The following is a 24,090-nucleotide window of genomic DNA, read 5'->3' as shown; positions in this document are numbered from 1 at the left end:
TGTGTGTGTGCGTGTGTGTGTGTGTGTGTGTGTGTGTGTGTGTTTAGTCGTTGCAGGAGAAATATGGCCTCTGGGATTTCTGCTGAAGTTCCTGTGTTATGTTTATGAAAGAGAGAGACCGAGAGAGATCCATTATGTCTCTCGCCTTCAAAGACACATCCTCCCCACACACGGAAACACACGCACGCATGCACACACACACACACACACACACACACACACACACACACACACACAGACACACACTGCAAGCTGAAGGCAGTGTGTTTTGACGAGGGTCGCAGTGGGTCCAGGCCACAGAACTGAGGTTACGACACCTTCGTTTTGTTCGGCTTAAGTGCAACGACGGGCGCTTTCTGCATGCCAATGTCTTTTCATAACGTTCAATATGGCAGACGCTTCATTTCATTCCAAAAACATCCTCTAAACTCTAGCCACTCTAAACGATACCTGCACTCACACCTTCCTGCGTGCAAACTATACCATCTCATGAGTGAGATGCACACTCTCTCTCCCTCTCTCTCTCTCCCTCTCTCTATATCTCTCTTTTAAACTTCACTCACAGCAGAGCTCCCACAGACAAAAAGTGCAGCTGTAGCTGGTTTTTATTTATTTATTTTATTTGTTTCCCTCCTCCAGCTGGTCGGGATTTATGTGCAACATTAACATTTTACATCTTATGTTATAACATTTGGGCTCTTCTGTGTGTGTGTGTGTGTGTGTGTGTGTGTGTGTGTGTGTGTGTGTGTGTGTGTGTGTGTGTGTGTGTGTGTGTGTGTGTGTGTTTCTGCAGAGTTGGTGGTTTCTCCTCTTGGGATCTTTCTGGTTCTTCTGCTGTTTTCCTTCCTGAGACTCTGATCAGCATCATAAAGAGCCAAACAGCTGCTTTTGCGTGCTGTAGCTCGTTAACTAGTAATTGCATATGTTTTTATGTTTCACATTATTGCAGCCTTTGGGTCTTCCCCAAAATATATATTTGTTTAAATGCAAGTCTTTTCACAACATCCATGTCCAGTTTAGTTGAAACGGGGTTGCCGTTTCAACTAAACTGCAGATTACATTGAGAGGGAAACACGTTTTTTATACAGATTACGGTAGCAGCGTTAAACCGTTTTAAACTTGTGGATAAAGTTGTTTATTGAACTACCCTCATATACAGAGCATTACACGGCCAGACTTCTTCATATGTGGCTGAACTCCACCCTTATTCAACAGCCCGCAACCTCAGGTCCAACCAGTTAAACCTTCTGACCATCCTACACACTCGCCTTAAGACCCGTGATGACCGATCTTTTGAGGCAGTAGCATCTAAGTGTTGGAATGCTCTGCCTGCACCTCTACGTTTGCTGATTCAGTATTGTCTTTTAGAAACCTACTAAAAACATACCTGTTTACACTGGCATTTGGTTGAATACATGCTCTATGACCTGGGCCTTATCCTTCGTACCTGGCTCAACAAAGTCGAGCAAATGTCCTAATATCCATCTTAAATTAGCGAGATGATTGACATCAGAAACTCGGTTTCTCCAAGGCTGATCCGTGCTAAAACGGTCTCGTTAATTCTAACCAGACGTCAGTCATCTGGATAATTGCGCGTGCCCGCTCTTCTTCAGAAGCGATAATAATCGAGCAGTGACACCACGATGTTTTAACAGTACAATGGCAAATAAACTCAGAGGAACCTCCTTTTATTTCTCCGCTGAGAAGCAGGAGATGATCATGAACACATATGAGGAAGTCAATAACATATTCATGGCAAAATCTAATGCAGCTTAACACCGCCCCCACTGCGATACATAAGCGTCGCAAATATATCAGACAAGTTCAATGTGTCAGTGTTGGGAAAATGTATCGGCTAATTTTAAGTGCTTCATCACCCAAATCGATCAGATTATATTTATTTAAATGTGCCTGCTGGCAGTAGTATACAAATAGATATATACTTATGAGGATATATGTACTGACCTACGTCATCTTATCCTAAAAATTAGCCTGCTAACTCAGCCAGGTACGAAGAGTAGGGCCCTGCTTTTTATCTGTTTTTATTTATTTATTTTCATTATTTGTTTTATTGTGTTTTTTGCTGCTCCAGCTTTTAATGTGTATTTTACTACAACTGTTAAAATGTTTGGCCCCTGTTATTGTCAATCTGGTTTGAACACGTTTTTTCCTGACTCCTGTACAGCACTTTGTGACCTTTGTCTGTGAAAAGTGCAATATAAATAAACTTTACTTACCTACTTACTTACTTAAGTTTAGTAAAACACATCATGATTTGTCTTAAAATGACTCTGGTTGGTACATTATTCAATTGTCTTCATTATGTGTCCTCTGGGGTTGATTTACTCAGCAGTCATCAACTCTCACGTGTCAAAATGCATTGAATGCTCATTTATTACCACAAAGTGATAAGTGACCAAACGGTAATTGGTGGATTACCTTCTGCGTATTTGCAGCCTCCGCATGTGATCTTCCTATGTTACAACAGGAAGAGCTGAAACCGTTTGGCAGCGTTTGAAACCCACACATGCTGGTGTGTTTTAAACACACCCGGTGTGTTTAGTTCGTTGCCCCAGTTGCAAACAATTGCAATAAACCGTTTCCTGATTTTGGGCAAGTCATCCTCAAACAGCGGTCCGTATGATATCTTACAGCAAAATTGCTCCTCATTTTTTCTGTGTTTTCCGACCAGCAACACGTGTCAATTTCCGCTCATTTCGGTATTTTCAAAATAAACCTCTGTTTTCAAAGATATTAAAAATGTATGTTCAGGCAATAAAAATAGTTATTTAGGTTCACAAAAAGATCATCTTTTGGGTTAAAATAATTACAGAACTGTTGTTATCGACGTACGCAAGTTACGTGATGAATAAATCAGCGTTTACAGCGGTTTGTTGGACGCGTCCCAAAGGGTGTTATTAAGGTGTGTTAGTGAAGTGTTTGACTGTCATGTATTTTTCTTAGTTTACGTACTCATTTTAAGCCCAGCTCTGATGTTTTTCCTAAATCCAATTAGACGTTTTTTGTTGTAGGGACATAACCGCGACTGTCTCCTGGTAACAACGTGCCAAAGAACAGATAACAAAATATTGTTTTATTGTGCGGATAAGTGGCCCAGCAGCTGCAAAGAAAGCATGGATGGACCTCTGACCAACATGTCGTCTGTGTAACGTTATTGTTTGTGTTCTTTAAATCCCTTTTGGGTATTTGTAAATCCACTTTAATTGTGTATTTGATTTGAATGCAGTCCTGAAATGTTTTCGTTCCATAAAGAACTGTTATTGTTGTCAGAAGAGAACGTGCAGCAGCATTGGGGGTGCCGGTATTAGGGGTGGATGTAATGCAAATGGCTGCTTTTCTGGACTGTTTTCTGTGTGTGTGTGTGTGTGTGTGTGTGTGTGTGTGTGTGTGTGTGTGTGTGTGTGTGTGTGTGTGTGTGTGTGTGTGTGTGTGAGTTTTCCAGACATTTTGTAGACTAAACCGTTAATAAAGCGTAAATATGAAAACATGTAATAAAAAATAACATTCTTTTTTGGATTGACAGATGTCAGATGCAGAGTGGGAGGACATGCTGGAGGGTTTTGACGAGCGCGGTTACCTGAGCGCCCGGCGCTGGAAGCCCGGCGACGACCCGTACACCCTGTACGCCTTCAACCAGAGGGAGAGCGAACGCATCCCCAGCAACCGGGCCCTGAGGGACACGCGGCACTACAGGTACACACACACCCACACCCACCCACACACACACGCACACAGACACACACACACACACCCACAACCACCCACCCACACAATCACACACACACACACACACACACACACACACACACACACACACACACACACACACACTTCTCCTTTAGCATGGGTCTGTGTTTGTGATCGGTTTGAGAAACATCGGCGTTGCTGCCGAGCTCTGCAGCAATCCATCCGATTGTCATGCACGCTCTCTACGGTGTGATGAACTAGTCGAGGGTGTGCTGCACACACACACACACACACACACACACACACACACACACACACACACACACACACACACACACATGCACACACACACAAACCCAATCCTGCAGGAGACCCCACAAACGCATCAGAACACACACTTCAGACTGATGCTGCAGGTACGAGACACGCGGTCACGGTGTTAATCTCCCGTCTGGACTCAAACAAATGTTGATTGGAACACATTTTTTTCGTCGAGAAAAAGAAGAAGAAAAAAACATCAAATTACAATCCGTCTATCCGCTAAGAAATGAAATTAAAACACCAAAATATAAATCCTCCGAGCGGAGCGCCATCCTCGTCCTGTTGGAGAGACGCTCAGTGGGGAGATAAGGAGCTCTTTGACAGCGGCTTCTAACACGGATCAGCAGATAAAATGAAAAAAGAAAAAACTTGTGGAGGAGCCTGAAGGGGTTATATTTTATTATTATTATTATTATTATTATTATTATTGTTATTGTTATATGTCTTTCCCTGGATCACATCACATGATTTCCTGTCTTGTTGCTGTAAATGATTCAATAGGTTCACGCTTGCTTCAAAGGTTATGTCTAATATGGTTAATATATTCATGCTGAAGGCATTTCAATCAGGAGAGACAATTAGGTTTCAGAGTTTAACAATAGTTTATTACAATTGCATATATTTGAATAGTGCAAAGTCTTTAGTGATTGGACTCCATCCTGAATTAAGATAAGCAAGGGGTACAACTATTTAAAGTTAGACAACAACGCTGTGATTGGCTTACGGAATTGCTCCGACTCCGATGGTTGGTTCATTCAACATACACGCCCCCAATCAGCTGATGGAGTAATCGCTGTAAGACTGCAGACTGGCTTCTGAATGAACCAGTGAGTAAATATTGTCTTCCTTACTGAACTTAAGCTAGAGCTTCATTTAGTTTAGCGATGCATTTAAAGTTCGGCCTCCTGATTGCAAGTGAACATCTTTTTTCTCCATCTGGGTTTGTTTTGATCGACTTTAGTGAAGTTTTGGGATGTTTTTTTATTCGTCTTCATTGTCAAGAAATACCGCAAAAAGAACAAAAAGCAATCGGCTAACACGAATGTGGATACATCCGCTGGTGAAAATAGTCCCCGACAAATGCGGTTGCTTCCTCACGTTTTGTGTGATTAAAAACTACGATGACCAGAGGGGTATTCTTCATATGTGGTTCAACAAAGTTGATCAAATGTCCTATTATCCATCTTAAATTAGCGAGATGATTAACATCAGGCTTTCCCGGTTCTTCAAAAGTTGACCCGCCCTCAAATGGGTCTCGTTCATTCGAACCAGATGTCAGTCATCTGGATAAATGCGCGTGCACGCTCCTCTTCAAAAGGGGGAGGAGATAAGATGAATTTAAGACCGTAATCATGGCAAAGTCTAATGGTGCTTTCACATCCAAAGCGTAGCGAATATTTGCAACACTTCCTGTTTGTGAATGCAGCTTAACGCCGCCTCCGCTGGTCGGGCTATAAGCATCGCAAATATATCAAGTTAAATGCGTAAGTGTTGGGAAAATGTATCGGCTAATTTTAAGTGCCTCACTTCAAATCAGATTATATTTATTTAAATGTGTCTGCTGGCAGTAGTATACAAATTAATATATACTTATGAGGATATATGTACTGTATGCGTGTATGTATCATGTATGTGTATATACATGTATGTGTAGATTACCATATAACTAGGTTTAAATATGTGTATGGGTGGATCAGTACCTTAATCATTTTCTACAATAATGATATGTATTGTGTGCTAATAACACTGTCATATAATTATGAGTGCTTCCAACACATCCATAAGTTTCTGATTAGTTTCTGCATACTGTGAGACGGGCAATCGGCTGCGCCTGTGGTGATCAATGTCCGCGGCTCGAGAAGCTCTCGTAAATAAATGATTCTTTGTCGGCAGAATCTTTTGTGCCGCGTACAGGAAGTCATGATGATGTGAGAACGGATCTTGGCCATCTGAAAGAACTTTCTCCCTATAAAACTAATATAACTAATATCGCTCCTTCATCAATGAGGAAGGCAGCTGCCTTTTTTGTCCGGTGGGAGTGGCCAGCTTATCAAGTGAATTTCACTAAACCTGCTCTAGAGCAGGTTAAGGGATTTCGATGTGTTGCTATGGTGATTTTTCTCAACTTGCTTCCAAGAATCGAAAAGCCTGCCCTGCGTCATCTTATCCTGAAAATGATCCAGCTAACTCACTAAGCCAGGTACGAAGAATAGGGCCCAGCTCTGTTAAACCTTGTTTTAACCATTTTTACGAGCAACAGCATAAACAACACAAGCTGTTCTTAAACATTTGTATCAGAACCGATGGGCCACATTAAAAGGTCAAGGAGGTCAAAAGTTACTGACACTAAAATCCTTTTCCCACCAAGAATTAGTGCGTAAATGTGAGTTTCTTTTGACTCAATTGCAGAAAACATCACATGCTGAAAAATATCCCCCAACAAATGCTTCTTCCTGTTTCAGGTGAGTTGTTTTTTTAAGAGCTTTTGAAATAAATTGAGTGTACAGACAGCTCAGGAATAAAATATCCATATTTTGGGGTTTCGGCACTCTTTGTGACCTGAATGCGTCTGACAATATTTTGATTGGCGCCGCAAGAGGACAGAAAAAAGGACAGAAAAAAAAGAGGAACATCCACTGTGGCTGTCGGAGTCAGAGGTGACTCGTGGTGACCCAGCTCTCCGACAGGATGCTGCTGCAAGTGGGCGTTGGTTGGGCGGCGGTTGGTTCTGGCAGTTACAGTGAACATGACTAAGCCTGGACGGTGGCGGCAGGTGTTGGTGGTCGTGGTGAGCACAGCGGGGTGCGACTCTACGACCCACGTAGGAAGCTAAAATCTGTTAGCATAACTGGCACGTACATCACTCTGTGTGTGTGTATGTGTGTGTGTGTGTGTGTGTGTGTTTGTGTGTGTGTGTCTTCTAGATGTATCCTGCAGATGATGGGATGTATGATGTCTGACTCAATCATCAGCTCCTGACAGCGTGTTCGTCAAACTGTGTGTGTGTGTGTGTGTTTCTACACTACACATGTGTACGCTAGCTAAACGCGTCGTGTCGACCATCTGCATCATCTGCTGTGTTTCCGGAGGAGGGAAATTTGCTGTTGAGCTGACATAAGGAGGCTGAGAAGTGTGCGTGTGTGTGTGTGTGTGTGTGTGTGTGTGTGTGTGTGTGTGTGTGTGTGTGTGTGTGTGTGTGTGTGTGCGCGCGCGCGTGTGACAGGGAAAGTGAGAATTGTGTATAGGAGGTGGGAAACCAGGGATACGCTTACACATTAATCTGCTAGCAGAGAGGTGGGGGGGCTGATGGTGCTCAATTATCTTAGACAGCAATGAAGGGCATGTGTGTGTGTGTGTGTGTGTGTGTGTGTGTGTGTGTGTGTGTGTGTGTGTGTGTGTGTTGTCTGTCTGTGTGTGGACAGGTTGGGGTTTGCTGTTCTGTGATTATCTGTTAACTTGGTTACCTTGTAGCTGTACATCTCAGGAGCGCTTACCAGGGGTAACTAAAAACAAACTAAAAACCTGCAGTGAAACCCTCGATTGAAGCCAGTGAGGGTTTTTATTGTATTTCTTTGGCTTCTTGAACACCTTCTTTTCCGCCGCAGACTCACTGAGGCTCAATGGCTCAGCTCCAAACGGGAGCGCTTGATGGAACATTTAAAAAGGTGGTGTGACCGAAACGCACTCCTGCTGGTTCCTCCAGAAGTTACCCACAGGCTTTAATTGAGAAATTATCTGATGGAAAAATAATTATACTGGCCACGTTTTATGCAGCGATTACAGATATCACGGTTTGATACGCAGCTCTGCACACGACACGCTACTTTATGAAACACATGTGACTGAGTGCATTGTGGATTATATATATATATATAATATATATTTATAAGTACAATGGCATGAAATGCTTTTCCATAAAAATAAATAGTAGATATAAAAAGACACGTAACATATAATACAATTAGTATATAAATACAAATAAATGAGAAGCAATAAAAAACATCTAAAAAAAACAAACAAATACATTTGTATATTATACATTTTTTGTGTTCTTTCACTTTAAGAGGAAGTCTGTCTGCATTCGGGAGAAACGTTTATCGCTTGTTGTTGTTGTTGTTGACTGGCAGTCAGGATTTCCCCCAGAATTCATTCTGTTTGACGGCTTTGACACAAAAACAAACAAACAGTCTCCAGTTGTTCCTGAGCCTGTTTAATCACTGCCTCGTTATTATACTTTTAGAAAAATTATATATATATATTATAAGAGCGTTACTCCTAATATTTACATGGCATGCCCCCTTTTATTAGCAAGCTATACAGTATTGCTGCTGGTGTTCATCTCTCCACGTTCAAGTGTTTGCTCTCAGTCTCAATCAGAATATTATCACGTTATTGCTTTTTAATTCTCTAGTGTGGTTTGATGTCGATGCAAATCTGTACAACAAAACAAACAAACAAACAACACGTTTCCAGTTGGTTTTGAATGAACGCATTGTCAACCTTTTTAGCTCGAATTAGCAGCAGCGGTGCTCGAAGATGAGAGAAGAAGAATTCGAGGAAAGAAATCGTTTGATTGACATTGTCCGTCCAGCTCAAAGAGGTTTGGATACTTCAACTTCCGAGACTTCCCAAATGTGCCTTACTGCCCGACGGCGACCGGGCGAACCGGTTCCTGTGGAGTCGCATACGGAAACCAGATCTAAAGAACAAGAACCGGAGGCGCCGGTAGATCTCCGCTGCAGAGGGAACCCCCATAGAGAACACACAGTTCACAGACGAGGCTCCCGCTCACATATTTGTCCCAGCAGGGCGGCGATAACCTGAAGATTAGAGGAAGCAGGCTTTTGACCTGAAGATGCACGCTCGCCCTTTGTGAAACCTGCAGGATGCAACACATCTGCAAAAAATAACAGTAAGAGATCACGGATGAAAAGCTGGTGCAAGTTCCTACTTTCTCCGGCTTTTGGGCCCATTTTTCATATTAATAATCTCAAAAGGTGGAGAGGAGCGTCCTTCATTTGAATGAATTAAATGATGAAAGCTGCTGCTGGCCGGGCAGCAAACAGCAGGAAGTGAACATTCGTTGCAACTCGGCCTCTTGTTCGACGACAGGAAGCTGCTTCCGTTAGGAAGGACGGACTTAAAGCTCCCAAATCAGGAAATGATTGTGTCATCAACGGCAGCAGCAAATACACAGAAAGTATACCAACACTAGAGTTACGTATCTATAGAAGACACAACGTAAAGAATATAAATGTATAAACAAAGAATAACAAACTATACACAGTACAACAAGTATCTACTTAAAAAATCTCCATTATATATTTATTTATTTCCCACAAGTTAGCCAATCAAACGTGAGCATTTCTTGAGATTCTTAAATTTCTTGAGTGAGCAACGTTTTCATGTTCAGGCTCATCCCACTGGCTTCTCCGTCAATATTTAGTTTCCAATAACTTCCACGTGCCACGTTTACATCTGTTGATCGTTGTTTATTTTCGTAACAGAAACGAGAATCCGGCTCCAACGGATACGAGCGCGTTTCTGCAGAAAAACCTTTTATCTTTTTTTTTTCGTCTTCTTTTTTTGGTGCAGTCGTATGTTTTTGGCTGTCGGATTCTGACATTAATCTTCAAAGCCGTCTGTTCACTCAGGCGATCAGTCGTGCTGCTTAGATGTGTGTGTGTGTGTGTGTGTGTGTGTGTGTGTGTGTGTGTGTGTGTGTGTGTGTGTGTGTGTGTGTGTGTGTGTGTGTGTGTGAGAGTGAGAGAGAGTCGCCGCATTTAAAAAAAGAAGAAGTGTTTTTGGGTGTGAAGGAGGACCAGTGAGGTGTGGAGAGAGCTTCTTTTTTGGGGGTTGTTGATGTGTATGGGACGAGTGCTCTGTCTCCTATCTCACATTTTGAAGGAGGGGGAGAGAGAGGAGACGCAATGGACGGCTTAGGGGGAAAGATGGAGAGATAGTGGGGGAGAGAAGGTGGGAAGAGGAGGAAGAGGAAGAAAAAGTCAAGTAGAGATTAGGGAGAGGGGAGGAGGAGATGGGGGAGATGCCACAAGCTGCTGCGAGGAGAGATAATTGCCACATGCAGAGCTTGATATGGTGTGTGTGTGTGTGTGTGTGTGTAAACCACTCCAGCGCTCTGCTATTATCTCTGTGAACAGGGAACCTCCCTGCGTTTGCTGGCCGACAGACAGGAAGTCTATGAGAGCCAACAGCTGCTCCACCGCGGGGATGGGATCCCAGCGAGAAGACGACGGGCCGATACGGTACCGCGTCGCCTCCTCCTCGGTAACGCGCGGTGGGTTGATATGGCAACGGCGAGCTGCATTCTAGAGCAAGACCACAGACAAAACGGAGAAATGTGTCACGATATCTGATGAGAAAAACAAACTGTTTTGTGCAAAAGTAAGAACATTGTGACAGTTCCACGATAAGAAAATAACAGCTCCGGTTTCTTTTGTCCCTGAGTTCATATTTTGACTCTTTATTTGTTTGTCAGCTGTAGAAGATTATAAAAGTAATTTCAGATCCATGGCAGCTGTCACATTAAAGTATAACATTCTAACTTACCATAAAGAACGATAATTGCAACTTGAAGTTTTTGACGTTAACATTTCCCTTTGTTATTGTCATCTACAGTAGTTATTTGCATAAAAAAAACACAAAAATAGAAATACGTAATTGTTTTTTTATTTAAATATTGAAAACACACTTTGCATTAGTGGTTTCATTAAGTATAAGAAGCTGCCTAGAGCCCTAATTGAGCCCTAGCCCTTTTATATCAGGTCACAAGTTACAAATCAAGAAAAAAACATGGTATAAATCCCAAAAAACTAAAGATGTTAGGTATCAAATTAAACATAAAAAACAGGGCTACAATAATATAGAATCCCCATGTACAACCTCTAAACACAACTCAAACAATAAATAGGATTAGGGGTTAGGGCTAAAAGGGCTACACAGGTCATTGTTATTTCTCTAATATTTATTTAATATTGCTGTGAAAACATCATCAAACAACTGCATTTATTTAAGTTTCTCAACGAAAATGTAATTGTACAAGATTACATTTGAACATGTTCAAATTTACCTCAGCCCAAAAACTATTTTTTGCTCCCCGGCTGCTAACGACTGCTAACGGCTGCTAACGGCTAACGTTACCTAGCTCTCCTGTTTCAACACAAATTTCTCGCTCCCAGTGAAGCATTATTGGGAACAGAAACAAGGTGCATGCCTTGTGTTTCACCACGAGAGTGTCACACTAGTTTGCGCATGTGTAGCCGTGTGTCGTTCCTGCGTTGCGGGAATGAGCCGATATCTCATCCAACATTTTCGTCTGACAGCGACAACGCTAAATATTTGTCAACACGTGATTCACATCCCCTGGACGGCTCCAGTTAAACGTCTCTCGTGACAAACACAAAGCGGGTGCATTGTGTTCGTGTCCCCAAATCAAACCCCCTGGAAAACAAGGTATCAATCAAATAGATGTAAAGTGATGTGTGAACAAAAGACAACAGGGTGACTCAGCAACAAAGCACCAAGGGATTATGAGAAGGACAGAGTTTTCCCCGCAGTGAAGGAGGCGGCGTTAAAAGGGTGTAAAAATGATCACCTCTCTCCTCTGAAGCACGACGGAACAACAGAAAAACAAAACAACAGAAGAAAAAAACACCCTGCACATATTTGTCATTTTCTTAGTTGTTTGCCAAGTTGGTAGACGTGATAACGCTCCAGTGCTTTGTTGTCACCGCTCCAAAATGGAGGCATCGTCCTGGTAACAACTGGCAAATATACAGACAGGCCAGTGCACTGAGTTGGTTACTAATTATTTCTTTGCATGTGATCCAGTGAACCTTGAACATTCATCGGCAACTAGATCACGCAGTCATAGTCAATGACCTCGTCCGTTTGTGTCTGCAAAGTGTGTGCATGTGCGTGCGCGTGTGTGTGTGTGTGCACACTGGTGTCAGCGTCTTTCACACTAAGTCAACCACTTAGTCATGTTTCCATGAATCACAACACGCAGCTAAACATTAATCGCTGAATTAGCTCTGGTGCCTCCTACGCTGAGACGCTCTCCATCCTCCACAGATCACGAACCCTGAAAACAACACACACACACACACACACACACACACACACACACACACACACACACACACACACACACACACACACACCTGTCTGAACTCTGACACTAGATGAGTTTTATTTTCCCTCGTAATGCCCATTTATTCCATTACCTGCTCCAGTGATGAATGATCACAGAGTCTGGTACCAAAAGCAGAAAGAGAAAACATAAAACACCCCCGAGGCTTTTGTTCTGCAAAAAAAAAAGGCTTGAAAACACTCAATTGACCTCCAAAAATGTCCCCATGTACTTAATTTACTGCCTCCCGTAAACACAGATCTGGTGATGTGCCCCTTACTATATGTCTTTGTGTTTAGAGCTTAGCGGGTACATTTGGGTTGAACAGTGGTCTTTTAGACGTCTAGATTTGATGTAAATCTACTCGAGCCAGTCTGGATAAATAACCGCCCACATCTCTGACTCTCCTCACTGATAAAAGCAGATTTGTGAAAACTGTTTGCTTGTTTGGAAAAAAAAAGTGCTAAACACAACACATGAACATGATGTCAGAGTGAATAATGACTGGATTTGACATGCAATGGTGGAATATTAACCGAGAACATTTATTCAAGTACTGTACTGTCGTACAATTTACTTTTTTTAACTTTTTTACTTGACACTTGCGGAGGTGTCTTAAAGCTGCATTCTCCCTAATGGCCACCAAGGGGTGACTACTCTGGTTGCAAAAATAAGTCTGATTGTATAATCAGCGTTACAAACTGGGTGATGTGTTGCAAAATGAAATAAATTCCACTTACTTGAATATTCAGCTTGCATTTACTCAAACAGACTCAGTCACATCTTAATACAGAATGTAATTAACTCAACTTCCTGGTCCAAGTTGTTTCTGTGACTCTTAGTGTCACTGTTTACACAGAAAGAAAAAAAAGACGGGCACAAACTCAGGCAGAAAGCTCTCTGTGAGGCGAGGAAATCCCCTTGGTGTATTGTGGGTAATCTGCTGATGTGGAACCTGAGCTCTGAAGAGCCCTGGTGCTCTACAGCGGCGCGGAGTGACAGTGACGCTAAGCGGCTTTACGGTAGCTAGCACATCAGCTAACCAGCCCGCTCTCCCTCTGAGACGCACGTGGAAACAACCACGGACGTCACGATTGTATCTGCTCTGATACCTGATCACATGTGTTTGCCGCTTATTTCGTCTCAATGCTTCTCGATGCTTTTTTCTCCAAAACCCTACTTCTCTTTATGTATTTCACGCTTTTGTTAATGAGTGCAGAGAATTACAGCAAATTACGTTGCGAGAATTAAACACACAGCCGGTCCTCGGAATAGATGGAGACGGTGGATCCGAGTGGAGCGCTGACGTCTTATTGATTTCACCTCTTAAATCCACTTCAGTCGCGGGGGCGAGACGAAAAGGAAGAGGAGGAGGCAGATTAAAGGCAGAGTTTTTAATCCCTCGTATATTTCAAGCATGGATAGTGAAACTTAAGGAACAGTCCAGCCTGAACCACTTTAACACGCACAGCTGTTGGTGTTGTGTTGTGCTCTGCTGGGTCCATTGTGGTGTCTTATTCCTCTTTGTGGGAGTAGACATCTCATCACAGAACAACACCGAGGATACATACTGATGATAATGTTGCTTGTATTTGGCTTTTAGGTGGTCTGTAGAGCTGTGGTTTCCAAATGTTTTACTGTACAATGTGTTATATATGGCTCCTTTTCTTTTATGTTCTTTTAAATGAAAAGCGCATAGAGTTTATCTGAATTGATACCCGCTATATAAATAAAGACCGTATGGACCCTCCTTGTGAACTGCAATTGTTATGTTGCGTTGTTAGGTTGTTATGTTACATTGTTACGTTATATTAATAATAATAATACTTTAATTTTATATTAGCACTTTTCTGAATACTCAAAGATGCTTTACATATGACAGAGACAAACAGAACAAAAATAGAAAGACAAAAGGAGCAAGCTAGTAGTTGCATAACGTTGTTGCATTAGGTACATTGTTGCCTTAGGTTACGTTGTTGCCTTCGGTTACGCTGTTGCATAACGTTGTTGCATTAGGTACATTGTTGCGTTATGCCAAGTTGTTGCACTAGGTAACAGTGTTGCCCTAGGTAACGTTGCTGCCCTAGGTTACGTTGTTGCCTTAGGTTGCGTTGTTGCATTAGGTTACGTTGTTGCCTTAGGTTATGTTGTTGCGTTATGTCACACTGTTTCGTTACGCTTTAAATATCAGATATTCCGTTTACTGTCAGAGGAGTAAATAATACTGAAAATGTCAATGTTGAAATCTGAATTTGTACTTGTATGTCTATTCGTCTCTTGCTATTTGTATTTTGATGCAGACTGAGAATCCATTTTTAAAGAAGATTGTGCCGCCGTGATGGAGCTATGAAATGAAAAATATTGTTAAGAAAAACGGGCCTAGCCGAGTTTCCAGGATGTGTGCATGTCACAATCATTAAATGCACTCGGCGTTGTCCAACATGGCTTCCTTATAGCCCACACAGACCGATGTCAGTGTTAAAAATAAAGGAATTCAATTACATGCTGTGAAATATGATAATTGCTATCACACTGCACTTATTTCACACTTTAATGTGAAATGTATGTACCGTCGACCGTGACATGGCTCCAAATAAGGCTGTGTAAGGATAGTGTATACATAAGAGAGTGTGTGTGTGTGTGTGTGTGTGTGTGTGTGTGTGTGTGTGTGTGTGTGTGTGTGTGTGTGTCACACAGAGGTTGTGGCAGCCATCGATTGGCACAGTCACATATTGACCCATCTTCATTGATTGGTTGGTGTAAGTGCCTGTCCACTATCCTGTCACCGCCGCTCCTCTTGAGAAAGATCGCTGTAACTTCTACTTCTGTCCTGTGTGTCTGTGTGTGTGTGTGTGTGTGTGTGTGTGTGTGTGTGTGTGTGTGTGTGTGTGTGTGTGTGTGTGTGTGTGAGAGAGAGAGTGTGTAGGTGTGTGTGTGTTAGTCATATATTGAGCGCCACTGATCCTCTTCGTGCCCAGACAGTCTCACCCATCCTTCCCTCCTCCCTCCTACCTTCCCTCCTTTTGCTCTCTCCTTCCTTCCTCCTCTTGTTCTTCTTCTTCATCCTCCGCCTTCTGTCCTTCAAGCCATATTTAAATTGAGCTGGAGCCAGGGAACAGTCAATACTGCCTGATCTGTGCACTGCAGGTGTGTGTGTGTGTGTGTGTGTGTGTGTGTGTGTGTGTGTGTGTGTGTGTGTGTGTGTGTGTGTGTGTGTGTGTGCGTGTGTGTGCGTGTGTGCGCATCTGTAAAATCAGAAAGTATTGAGTAAAAGAGAGAGAAAGAGTTCTCAGGTGTGAAACTTTTGCTTAAGCAGCGTTACGGTCGAATAAACATGTGCAATACTTACATTAATGAGGCATTCATACTTGTGTTATATATTGTAGCATTATGTTAATAATTTATACTTTATAGTCCTTTATTTCACCATAAGAGCCATTTTTATTTAATTTGTCCATCAAAAAAAAGCTCTTTTATGAGGATTACGTTACATGTATGTTTTGTCAATTACCGATCCTACTGTCCAAACAAATGTTCTTATTGAGATGGAATCAGGCATTTTGTATCTTATAGACTTTTAATGATTAATACAATTCGATTTGTCATACAAACCAAATCTATCTCAAAATGTGTTCCAGCGCCTGTCAAAGCTCCACGTTATGTATTTACTCTCAAGGGCACAAATACAGGAGCCGGTTATCGTCTTCTGTTACTGTTTGACGTTTAGTAGCATTATTGTTACTAATGTTATTGTTACTAATGTTGCTAATGTTGCATATTTCATCTCAGAGTGTCCATCAAGTGTCCTCAGATGAAAGAGACGCATTGTGGTCGTCTGGATTGTGCAGTGCAGGTTTTCTGTTGATTATCCTGCAAACAGCTGGAAGTAACTTCATGCTGAAGTCCTCCAACATCCTCCACACGCACGCACGCACGCACAGAAGTTTTACTGCAGTCTGGGCTTCTGTCCTCAGAGCAGCATTCACTAATAACTTTCAGATGACTAAACTCAGAAAGCTGACAGACATATGAAACATGAAACTTATGAAACAGATGCACATGAACCCTGCGACACTCGTACAAAGTAATTTAACTAGTTGGAGATTGAATAAGTAAATAGTTAAATGAACTGATTAACGAGATCAGATGAATAATTAACCGATGAACCGATGAAGTAAACAAAAGGGGGAAACGAACACACAAGCAACAACAAACTAATCAGATTCCCAGGGAGACGGAGTCGACATCACAGAAGCTCTCAGCTCAAAGGAAATGAAAACTCTTATCGAGATTTCATCTTTTGTTTTTGCTTTTTATCAGATGACCTACAACGTGTGGAACAAAGGGAAGCAGCTGTCAGCGAGCACAATACCAACCCCGAACATCTGGGCATTAATACATTGAATGATTGTCCTAATGATGATCCAGCATATAGTCTGCGTAGTCGTGGTAGCCGGATTCTCAAAATGTCTCCAAATCATGATGCCAGTGTTACGTTTTGCATGAAAATCATGTGAAACGTATGTTTACGCGAGCACAGACCAATAAGCGTTGTGTGAGCCTCCAAGAGACAGCTTCTACGCTTCATACAGTGCAATATTCAGCGGAAACACTAGAGGGCGTACTGACAACATGCCCTGCAAAGAAGCAGCGAGAAGACGACGAGTGTAATCGGCACGGAGGGGTCGTAATATTTGTGAAGTCGTATCTCACATTCATCGACTCGCAAAATATTTACTCAAAATGTGGATTTTCAAAGACTTTCGGTTTCTAAAGCATTGAAAGACGAATTGGCATTCTATGTAACACACACACACACACACACACACACACACACACACACACCCTAGCCACTCTAAACGATACCTGCACTCACACCTTCCTGCATGCAAACAGGCATCTGTACACACACACACACACACACACACACACACACACACACACACACACACACACACACACACACACACACACATGTAATGCCAATGATGTTACAACAAAACAGTACATGAAGACAGAGAGCACAAACAAATAGAAACACTTGTTAATAAAAAAAAACACACACAGGCAGAAGGGGAAAGTGCAGAGAGTGTTTTGTTTTCCTCGTTTGATGTGATCAATAATGACATCTGAGGAATACGCAGCATGCAGAAAGATCATGTTTGGCGGCTAACGTCGGAAGTCGACCGTTCATCGGCTCAAATGGAGCACGCTGAAACGTATGGATGAGTCGAGTGAGACGTCGCCTCGCATCACACATCATCGAGCTCGCTGGCTTCTATGTGGCTCGCTCAGGCGTGAGGACTTTGTCAAACATGAGTTAACGCCCACGCCGGGATGTCGAAAACAAACCCAAGCTTCCAGTTTGGTTTTGTGATTTCGTCTTAAAGTGCACCGACGGAAAAAAAGCTCAGATCGGCATCGTTATAAGCAATGAAAAAGAGAGTTCCGATGTCACAGAAACAAGAGAACACATCTGAGTCCCTTGAATACAATTAAAAGACCTTTTTTAGATTATAGGGAGAGACGATGACAAAGAGATAGAGAAGACTTCTGACCCTCACGCCATCAGAATTGATCTGCATTGTGATGTCACTGTAGCAGCCACTCAGCGATCACTTTTTGTGTGATTGGCCCCTGTGTTGGGTTTAGTTTGAGTACAAATGTTTCGTATCGAGCTGGGGCTGGAATAAATCGGGGCCAAGTGGAGCAGCAGACTGAAATCTGAGGCCCGCAGCAGTTACTCCAATCAGCTCTGAGGAAGCTTTTTCTGGAGTGGCGTCCACTCAGACGCTGTTCAGTTTCAGCTCGAGGCCGGCGGGTCAGCGCTGTTTGGCAGGCGGCGAGGAGGACTGGCTCAAAGCGTCTGTCTGTCCGCCTCCAGTTTCAAACCTTTGAGATCATCATGGCACTGCTCGTAAGAAGTGGCCGTAGTCGCCGTGACGTCACCCGTTGGTTTGTGGACTGCAGTGTTTAAGCCTTGACTTCGGCATACCCCTAACGCATGCCCTGCTTTATGGTCTGTTTGACTCTAAATGACAAGTCATTTTCGATAGACAACCAGAGGAGTTGCATGGCAGCTGGATCCTCGCAATATCACGATGTCTAGCGGAAATCATGTAATAATCATAACTCCCATGTTCCTGCACTTGACGTTATATAATTTTGAATTGAATTTTTTAAACTAAATTACAAATTTGTAAAAGCTCCCCTCCGGGAATGAAAGGAGACTTTGGCCGTTTGCATTTCTCAATAAAAATGTCCGGAGTTACATCAACAGTAATGTTTTTAATGTAACACTAATCCCATCCAGACAGAAGTGCAGCATCATTTAATCCCATTTGGTTCGACATGGCGATTAACACAATTATTGAAGTCTGTCTGGATTATGAGACCCGGAGAAATTTAGAGGTTGGATAGAACTGTTTAGATTAGATTTAATTAGATAAGATTAACGTTGATTTGATTTTCCTTCAGTGCTCTCGGTGAGAACATGAGGTTGCTGCTTCTGCTGCAGGAAGTTGGTACAGTACAAACAATAAAATATCTTTTTCTTTTAACACTTTTTCGCCTTCGACCCCAAATTAATGAAAAGATGAGGTCTGATTATCGCTGTTCAGCATGCAGACCGGACACATCTTAAAATAAGAAGGAATTTTTTATGAAAATGGAGGATCGATATTTGTAATTCCGAATCACCGACCGTAGGTGATAATACCGTTCCCTCCACATTACATTCCTCTATAAATTCATGGATTGTAATTTTCTGAATTAGGCAGAAGGGTAACTGAGTGTCCAAGAGAGATGGAGAGAGAGAGAGAGAGAAAGAGAGAGAGAGAAAGAGAAAGAGAGGAGGGAGTAATACAAGTTTAATGGAAGGGAGGAGAGACGGAGAGAGAGAGAGAGAGAGATAGAGAGAGAGAGAGAGAGAGAGAGAGAGAGAGAGAGAGAGAGAGAGAGAGAGAGAGAGAAGAGAGGAGGCAGTAATACAAGATTAATGGAAGGGAGGACAGAGAGAGAGAGAGAGAAAGAGAGGAGGGAGTAAGTTTAATGGAAGGGAGGATAAACGGAGAAAAAGACGGACAGGAAGCAAAAGAACGAGAGAGAAAGAGAGATGGATCAGCCGATCTCCCAACATGACAGCCTCATCAGACAACGGCGGGTGTGCGTGTGTGTGCGTGTGCATGCGTGAGAAAGAGATTAAAAAAAAGAAAAAAAGAAAGGAAATTGTTCTGTCAGGATCTTCGGGTGTTGTATCATTATCCTGCAACACTCTCTCTCTCTCTGCTGCTGTGTGTCTGTCTTCTTCTTCACTTTCTCTCTCTTTCTCTTTCTCTCTCTCTCTCTCTCTCTCTCTCTGGTCTCATCTGCTCTGCTGTCCAGCCGTCTAATGGAACAGTCCATGCAAATAGCTCGGGTTAATAGAGCGAGGGACAGGAGGGAGGAGGGAGAAGAGAGGAGGGGTTGGGTGAGAGAGGGAGGGGTGAGAGAGGAAGGAGGAGAGAGGAGGGAGAAGGGAAGAGAGAGGACGGAGGAGGGAGGAAGGAGGAGGAGTTGGGTGAGAGAGAGGAGGGAAGAGAGAGGAGGGGGGAGAGAGGAAGGAGGAGAGAGGAGGGAAAAGGGAGGAAGGACGAGGGAGTAGAAATTGAGGGAGAGAGATAACATCGACGTCCGGCGTCTCTCCACAGCTCCCTGTTATGCTGCTGCTGCTATAATGTCAGGTTGGATGTATTCTAAATATAAGCTGTAGCCTACAGGGAGAAAAAAAAGAACAACAAAATCCTCCCTGAGGTTATTACAAATATATAATTTATTTGGTGTCGCAGATTGAGAGGGAATAATGTCCCTTACTGATTGCCGTACAATGTTGACATTCATGATCCTGAACGGGTAAATTCCAAAGATTTTGGTTGCACCCACTGACTTTTCTTCTCGTGCTCTTCCCATGAGTTTGACATTTAAGTTTTTTTTTTATTGAAACATCTCAACAACTATTGGATGGATTGCTCCCTAAAGGATGCGTTGTCAAAACTTCCCCTGACCTTTTCCAACTAATGATATTCCCATCTGCCTCTGCTTTACTTGGAGTTAAGTGCTAATTGGCAAATGTTAGCATTTAAGTGCTCTAAATCTGAAACGGTGCGTTCAGGCTGCAGCAACAACATTCACTCGCATTTAGCTGCAGCAGAATTTCGTTGCTTTTTTACTTTTTTATTGGATAGCCAATTTTTTTTCTGCTGATCAATTTTTTAAAATCTCATCTAACTTGTTTTCTCTTCTGTGTTCATTACTTAAGATGAAAAAAAAAGAGGCTTCGCAAGGATAATCATTCAGATTAAAAAAAGATGAAATAGATTTGGCAGGTTATTATGTCTTTTCCATGTAAATATTACTAAAAGCATTCAGGGCCCTATTTCTCGTACCTGGCTTACTGAGTTAGCGGGCTAATTGTCAGGATAAGATGACGTAGGTCTCGTTTTCTCGGTTTCTCGAACCAAGCTTACATAAATCACCATAGCAACACATCCAAAAAATTTAAACCTGCTCCCGGGCAGGCTTACTGAAATTCACTGGATAAGCTGGACACTCCCACCGGACAAAAAAGGCAGCTCCCTTCCTCATTGATGAAGGAGCGATATTAGTTATATTAGTTTTATAGGGAGAGAGTTCTTTCAGATCGCCAGGATCCATCCTTTACATTATCATGACTTCCTGTACGCGGCGATATAGATTTTGCCGGCAAGAAATAATTTATTAAAAAATGTATTTATTTACGAGAGCTTCTCGAGCCGCGGACATTGATCACCACAGGCGCAGCTGATCGCCCGTCTCTCAGACACAGACTATCAGCCGCTGCATGCCGCTGTTCTTAAGTTTATTTAGCTCTTCAGAAACTTATGGATGTGTTGAAAGCACTCATAATTATTTGACAGTGCTATTAGTACACCATACATATCATTATTGTAGAACATGATTAAGGTGATCGTGATGAGAATACAGAGAATCACACAATTTATTTTCACTGCTTCAATTGATTGAATTTCTGATTATGAATAATACATACATACTGATCCGCCCATACACATATTCAAACTCATATACGCATATATAGTACATGATTCATAAGTGCATACAGTACATATATCCTCATAAGTATATATTTATTCGTAAATATAATCTGATTGATTTGGGTGATGAAACGCTTAAAATTTGCCGATACATTTTCCCAACACGCATTTAACTTGTCTGATATATTTGCTACGCTTATGTCTCGCAGCGGGCGCTGTTAAAGTTGCGTTCACGGCAACAATGTTGCAAAAACGTTGTAATATTCGCAACGCGTTTGTTGTGAATGATTAAGGTATTGACTTCCTCATATGCCTTCATGATGATCTCCTGCTTCTCATTAGAGAAATAAAAAGAGGTTCCTCTGAGTTTATTTGCCATTGTACTGTTAGAACATCGTGGTGTCAGTGCTCGATTATTATCCCTTCTGAAGAGGAGCGGGCGCGCGCATTTATCCAGATGACTGACGTCTGGCTAGAATTAACGAGACCGTTTCAGCCCGGATCAGCCGTGAAGAAACCCAGATAGCCTGATGTCAATCATCTCGCTAATTTAAGCTGGAGATTAGGACATTTGCTTGACTTTGTTTAGCCAGGTACGAGAAATAGGGCCCAGGTTTTCTTGCAGGTTCTTCAAGCACACAAAGTACACATATATTGTGTTTTAGCATCTGGAAGAAAACATAAACGTGAGGTTGTGGTGCACTTCAGCCTCTTGTGGCCAAAATGAGTATTACAACAACAAAACAACAAAATCACCTGACAAACCTTTTTCCACCTGTTTTACAGATGAAAAAAGAGTAGTTTTTCTCTAACTAGTCAATAAAAACGATGCGTATAATTTAGATTTAATAGCAAGTTTCTTCCTCTTGAGATTCACTTTCAGAAATATCAGTTCCCCCCTTAAAAAAAGGAGATGTAACCTTTCAACTATTGGAGCTGAGGTTGCTGAATGTTTGTGTGACTGTGTTTTTGTCATATACAGTCCAGTCAGATGTGGCGATTCTGAGGCTGCAAACCTCCTATATGTAGACATCATGTAAAGTCAGTTGTTGGCCAACTCCTGGTAGAACATGAACCAAATTAAATCAAATTGGGAGAGACTTTTACAGAAGCTCTGTGAGATCAAGAGATCTCACAAAAGGCCAAAAATATTGAACACTGACGGAGAGAAAGAGAAGTTAAGTGGAGAAACAGACCGGGTCACGTTCTGCAGGCAGAAGAAAACAGCTTCTCTTCTTACCTCCAGACACTCTGTCACTCCCTCAATATAGAGCCAACGCACATGAGCACACACAGACACACAGACACATGCACACGCACGCACACACACACACACACACACACACACACACACACACACACACACACACACACACACAAATAGACACATGCACACGCACGCACACACACACACACACACACACACACACACACACACACACACACACACACACACACACACACACACACACACACACACACAAAGCATGATGTGTCTTAGAATAACCGTCAGCCTGGTGGTGCAGAGAGCCAGTCGACTGCAGCTCCATGCAGGACGCTGTCAGGCTGACTGGCAGCTCAGTGTGCAGCAGTGTGTGTGTAGCGGTGTGAACACTAATGTATTGCTGTCAAATTCCTAACACTTTGGAGCAATTGTAAATCGGGCCATTGTGAAGCCTTCAAAGCATGCACAGGTATAAGGCGAGATGCATTTTACTCAATGGTGTTTGGTGGCAAAGTAAAATAAAGTCCTTCGTTATTTGCGGTGATGTGAAATAACAATAAAAACTCCTTGTGACCTCTCACCGGGCGAAATAATCCCATGATTAACATGCCCGTCTCCCTCGTAGACAAAGGCTCTCATCGGCTGAAAACTCATCAGCACTTGTGAATTTATTTTACTTAATGTGACACTTAATCACTGCCTATGGCCTCTGACCTTAAGACTACAGAGCGCTGCAGGGATGTGTGCCTTTGCGTGGCAGGGCGGAGTTAACAGGCTGCACTGACAGCAGCTGACTGAGCATCGATCTGCCCCGCAGTGACAGAGGCTTCAACCCCTGCTGGCCAGAGGCTGCAGAGCTCTAATTCCCTCTAATCAAGTCCACTACTGTAATAAAGTGGGTGTTACTGAGGAGAGAGAGCCTCAGACACACAGTGGTGGACCTGAGCTGTCTGAGGGGCAAAACATGTCACAAGAGCACCTCCTGCATTCTAGCATGAAGGGTAAGCACTTCTTCATGTTTTCTCTACTGGAAGGGTAACCTAGAGAGCACTTCATAATGTTTTCTCCACTGTGAAGGTAGCCTAGAGCAGTGATTTTCAACCACTGTGCCACGGCACACCAGTGTGCTGTGAGAGATAGTCAGGTGTGCCGTGGGAAAATGTCCAATTTCACTTAATCGGTCCAAAAAAATATTATTTAGTTGCCGCAAATAATTTGTCATAGTTGAGCGTCTGAGCCTGCAATATATAGTGGCTGGCCTAGTAATTAAATAATCTTCCATGCCAGTAGGTAGCACAATAATTACCTACCATATATGCTGCATTATACTAGAATGTGACATTTTTTTTACTTTTTTTGTCGTTGGTGTGTCGCAGGATTTTTTTATTGTAGAAAATGTGCTCAAAAAAGGTTGAAAAACACTGGCCTAGAGAGCGCTTCATGTTTTCTCCACTGGAAATAGCCTAGAGCAGGGGTGTCAAACTCATTTTAGTGAAGGGGCCACATGCTGCCCTCAAACACCCTCAGACACACAGTGGTGGACCTGAGCTGTCTGAGGGGCAACACATGTCACAAGAGCACCTCCTGCATTCTAGCATGAAGGGTAATCCTTAGAG

At 42.5% G+C, this 24,090-nt stretch overlaps 1 protein-coding gene across 1 annotated transcript in view; it reads left to right on the top strand.

Moving 5' to 3' along the window:
- Positions 1–24,090, top strand: part of galnt14 (UDP-N-acetyl-alpha-D-galactosamine:polypeptide N-acetylgalactosaminyltransferase 14 (GalNAc-T14)) — a gene marked incomplete at both ends in the record, with an annotated part of 171,793 nt that overhangs the window by 33,861 nt on the left and 113,842 nt on the right. Inside the window, one exon of the mRNA XM_079215567.1 lies at positions 3,545–3,714. Within this exon, the coding sequence (XP_079071693.1) occupies positions 3,545–3,714 (170 nt within the window). The remainder of the gene's footprint in view (positions 1–3,544; positions 3,715–24,090) is intronic.

Source organism: Taurulus bubalis (genome assembly GCF_910589615.1).
Source record: "Taurulus bubalis genome assembly, chromosome: 3".
In the NCBI taxonomy this organism is placed as follows: Eukaryota; Metazoa; Chordata; class Actinopteri; order Perciformes; family Cottidae; genus Taurulus; species Taurulus bubalis.
This window is presented reverse-complemented; position numbering and strand designations above follow the sequence as displayed.